The following is a 5,000-nucleotide window of genomic DNA, read 5'->3' as shown; positions in this document are numbered from 1 at the left end:
TGTCATTCTCCCACTCCCTCCCTCTCTCTCTTATCCTCCTCCTTCTGTCTTTTTCTCCTTCTGTTTCAATTTCAATTTTCAATTTAAGGGTCTTTATTGGCTTGGGAAACATATGTTTACATTTCCAAAGCAACTGAAATAGATAATAAACAAAAGAGAAATAAACAATACAAAAATAACAGTAAACATTACACTCACAAAAGTTAAAAAATAATGAAGACATTTCAAATGTCATATTATATCTATATGCAGTGTTGTAACTATGTGCAAATAGTTAAAGTACAAAAGGGAAAATAAAAGAAAAAAAATCTCTCTCTCAGCAACCAGACAGTACCTGGCCAGTACACCAAGCGCTGCTGTAAAGGTTTCTGCATCGACATCCTGAAGAAGATCGCCAAGCAGGTCAAGTTCACCTATGACCTCTACCTGGTCACCAACGGAAAGCACGGCAAGAAGATCAACGGCACCTGGAATGGAATGGTCGGGGAGGTGGGAGTTTGTCCGTTCTTTCTCACTGACTCTCTTTGGACGTTTTTTTCTTCTTCTTTTTTCTCTTTTGGCGTTCTTACTCTTATTTCCTTATTTCCAGATCTGGGTTCGAATAGTATTTGAAATGTGTTCAAATACTTTGACTGTTTGATTGATTGAGCCTGCCTAAAGTGCTAGGAGGGCGGGGTTTGCACGTGTGGGACTATTCTATTGCTTCTATCGCGCCAGACAAGCTCAATTGAGCGCAGCACAAAGTATTTTGACAGAAGATGCATACTATTTGAACCCAGCAGGTCTGATTTGACTGCCTCTATATCCTAGCCTGCGGGGGGCTTTGATCCGCTCATTTCAAGTCTGGGAGAGAAGAGGAGAGGAGGCTCTTCATCAGACTCAGAGAGGGAGAGTTAGCAGTGGGAAGAGCCTCAGGGAAAGCCCCTACCTCGCCGGCATTAATTCCCATATTAAATCACATAGCACGTGTTAGATACAGCACTGTACTACATCCTCTATGAAAGGATGTCCAAGTTAAACGATTGCACGTGGGAAGAAGAAATGTGTAGCCTTGCCTGACAACTGATAAATGTTGTATTTGTATATCAGGGACAGAGATGCTGTGGAATGGATTAATCTGGCATTATAAAACCTTGACTGGATGCTGTAGTAAAACGACAGGGAGATGTGTCAACGTAGGCACACCCGGCTTATGCAAATGCACAGGCATGCATGTTCTCATCATCGAAGTACCCAGCTAATGATTTCATTTAGATAGGAGAGAGGGAGGGAGCCAAAGATAAATGAGAGAGAGAGAAATGGGCACAAACAAATGAAAAACATCGGGAGGAGGAGGGAGAGAGCAGAGGGGAGGGAAGAATTCATGCTCACTCTGCTATGTGTTTACCCTGTTAACACAGCCTGTTGTGGCCCACTTTTATACACTGCCCAAGGCCTCAGGTATTAACAGATAAATATACCTGTAGAGACTCAGAGGGAGGGACGGGAGTGAGTGAGTGAGTGAGTGAGTGGAGGGAGGGAGGGAGGGAGGGGGGATTAGGATAGGGGGGAGGGAGCAGGGGAGGGAAAGGGAGTGGGAAAGCGAAAGGTTCATGGCAAGAATAGACCTATTTCCAGCTGTAGTAGTGATTCACAGTGTAGTAACCCAGTTTCCTTCTCCTTCATTATTCTTCGCAGTCATGTTTCGTATCAGATCTAAAATGGCAGCGTATGTGAAGGGAAAAGGTGACCTCTCATTGATATACAGTAGTTTACAGTTGTAGTATAAAGTAGTAACCCAGTTTCCTGCTCCTTCGCTGTTTCTCTCGGTCCTGTTTTGTATCAGATCCAAAATGACCTCCCATTGACCCTGTCTCTCTCATTGACTCAGGTGGAGCAGAAGAAGGCCCACATGGCCGTGGGGTCACTCACCATCAACGCGGAGAGGTCTGAGGTCATTGACTTCTCCGTGCCCTTCATCGAGACGGGGATTAGTGTCCTGGTCTCCCGTAGCAACGGCACTGTCTCCCCCTCCGCCTTCCTTGGTGAGAATCAGAGTACCACTGGCACCTGGTGTTGATGGAGATGCTTCATATACATATGTCGTGACTTGACTTTAACATTATTCTGAAGACTGTTATTTATCTAATTAGCTAACTATGTTTAATTGTTACCCAATTAAATTCATCATGTAACAATTAACTCATTAGGATCTGGGGCACCACGAGAGCGGTTCTTTAAAGAGTTACCATCTCCCGAATTAAACTCTAAAAGGTCTTTACCGATCACATCTATAAACAGTCAACTTATTAATCATAACCTCGTATCATATCACCATTCTGAACAGTCGTAACCTCCTTGCATCTGCAAAAACCCGAGCCTTACTTATAATTCAGTATTACACAAATTGGTTTAACCTCTATGGGCTAGGTGGGACGCTTGCGTCCCACCTACGTAACAGCCACTTGCAGCCTGTGGCGCGATTTTCAAAACCTTAAAAATCCTATTACTTCAATTTCTCAAACATATGACTATTTTACAGCTATTTAAAGACAAGACTCTCGTTAATCTAACCACACTGTCCGATTTCAAAAAGGCTTTACAACGAAAGCAAAACATTAGATTATGTCAGCAGAGTACCAAGCCAGAAATAATCAGACACCCATTTTTCAAGCCAGCATATAATGTCACCAAAACCCAGAAGACAGCTAAATGCAGCACTCACCTTTGATGATCTTCATCAGATGACAACCCTAGGACATTATGTTATACAATACATGGATGTTTTGTTCAATCAAGTTCATATTTATATCAAAAACCAGCTTTTTACATTAGCATGTGACGTTCAGAACTAGCATACCCCCCGCAAACTTCCGGGGAATTCGCTAACATTTTACTAAATTACTCACGATAAACGTTCACAAAAAGCATAACAATTATTTTAAGAATTATAGATACAGACCTCCTCTATGCACTCGATATGTCCGATTTTAAAATAGCTTTTTGGTGAAAGCACATTTTGCAATATTCTAAGTACATAGCCCAGGCATCACGGGCTCGCTATTTAGACACCCGGCAAGTTTAGCACTCACCATAATCATATTTACTATTATAAAAGTTTGATTACCTTTTGTTGTCTTCGTCAGAATGCACACCCAGGACTGCTACTTCAATAACAAATGTTGGTTTGGTCCAAAATAATCCATCGTTATATCCGAATAGCGGCGTTTTGTTCGTGCGTTCCAGACACTATCCGAAATGGTAAAGAAGTGTCGCGCGCATGGCGCAATTCGTGACAATAAAATTCGAAATATTCCATTACCGTACTTCGAAGCATGTCAACCGCTGTTTAAAATCAATTTTTACACCATTTTTCTCGTAGAAAAGCGATAATATTCCGACAGGGAATCTCCTTTTCGGCAAACAGAGGAAAAAATCACAAAGGCGGGGGCGGTCGGGTCACGCGCATAAGCCCAGAGTCCCTTGATCGGCCACTTGAGAAAGGCGATAATGTGTTTCAGCCTGGGGCTGGAATGACGACATTCTGTTTTTTCCCGGGCTCTGAGCGCCTATGGACGACGTGGGAAGTGTCACGTTAGAGCAGAGATCCTTAGTAAAAGATAGAGATGGAAAAGAAGTTCAAGAAATGGTCAGACAGGCCACTTCCTGTAAAGGAATCTCTCAGGTTTTGACCTGCCATTTGAGTTCTGTTATACTCACAGACACCATTCAAACAGTTTTAGAAACTTTAGGGTGTTTTCTATCCATATGTAATAAGTATATGCATATTCTAGTTACTGGGTAGGAGTGGTAACCAGATTAAATCGGGTATGTTTTTTATCCAGCCGTGTCAATACTGCCCCCTAGCCCTAACAGGTTAATTATTTATTTTCTAGCTAATTAAATGAGAACACACGATAAACATACACACCAGCTTTTGCCTGGAGACTGAAATACACTAATACACTGAAAACAGATCCCTAGCGGAATGACAGCAACATGGATGTCTGTTGAAGAAGAGATGGAGAGAGAGAGGGACAGAGACACATAACATTGGTACATTCAGAAACTACTCTCACCTACAGTAACCATATACTTTGCACACAAACCACTGCCAGCTTTGAGTAAGGAATCATGAATGTATTCGTGTGAAACACCTGGGTTCGCCAGGGATCTCTCGGTGGACGGGGCAATCTTTGAAAGGGGGTTGGGCCTTTTCGCGGCACGCTTGTAAGGCTCTGATTGTCCAAAATGGTTCCAACAAGTCTTCTACTGTTGTCCTTCTTCGTAGTTGTCCGGAATCCGGTGATTTGTCTACAGAACTACAGAGTTAATTTTCCTTCCATTCACTCTTGAAGACGCTTCTTTGAAGATAGGCTAGCCAGCCGTATCAATGGTTTCGCAGTGGGGTGATGAGAGTAGTGTAATATGATGGTTTGAGTAACAGGATGGTCCTACTTAACTTTACTTAGGACAGCTAATCAGTCATACCAGTGATTGTCCGGGAGGTGAGTTTATTGTCTACACCTTGTATTGAGTTTCAAAGTTCAAACCACTTTAAATGTGCATCTGCAGCTTCACGCTTTTCTGGTCCAATGTGTTTTTTCTTAACCCATCATTTATACCTTTTGCTCGAAAGGGGCGGCTCCGGCTGGCTAAAACTCTCCCTGACCTCACTTTGGGGTGGAAACTACTAATGGTGCAAAGTTATGGAAAACAATTATCTCTTATAGCTTCTCACATCACATCCCTCTCTTAACAAAAACACTTTCATCATTTTTCATATTGCATGCACAACGCATAGTATGGAAACTTCATGTATGTAGTGGGTATACTTTCCAAGTTACAATATTTCCTTTAAAACATTTTTAATGACATCACAATATAACAAACAAAATAACATTAGTGTTCTGTAGATCACCTCTGATGATTCCCCACATTTTGCATTAGAAATATTATTCTAGTATTCGCTTTTGAACGTGTTAGAGTTTCAGCGAGAAAAAGGTCTGTTGAGACAAAGC

At 42.0% G+C, this 5,000-nt stretch overlaps 1 protein-coding gene across 1 annotated transcript in view; it reads left to right on the top strand.

Moving 5' to 3' along the window:
- LOC106594786 (glutamate receptor ionotropic, NMDA 2B) overlaps positions 1–5,000 on the top strand; it is a 112,152-nt gene that overhangs the window by 82,532 nt on the left and 24,620 nt on the right. The window contains exons 8-9 of the mRNA XM_045707501.2: positions 321–489; positions 1,871–2,024. Of these exons, the coding sequence (XP_045563457.2) occupies positions 321–489; positions 1,871–2,024 (323 nt within the window). The remainder of the gene's footprint in view (positions 1–320; positions 490–1,870; positions 2,025–5,000) is intronic.

The sequence above is a fragment of the Salmo salar genome, chromosome 02 (assembly GCF_965601325.2).
Source record: "Salmo salar chromosome 02, fSalSal1, whole genome shotgun sequence".
Taxonomy (NCBI): domain Eukaryota; kingdom Metazoa; phylum Chordata; class Actinopteri; order Salmoniformes; family Salmonidae; genus Salmo; species Salmo salar.
The sequence above is the reverse complement of the archived record's forward strand: the minus strand, read 5'-3'. Positions and strand labels throughout refer to the sequence as shown.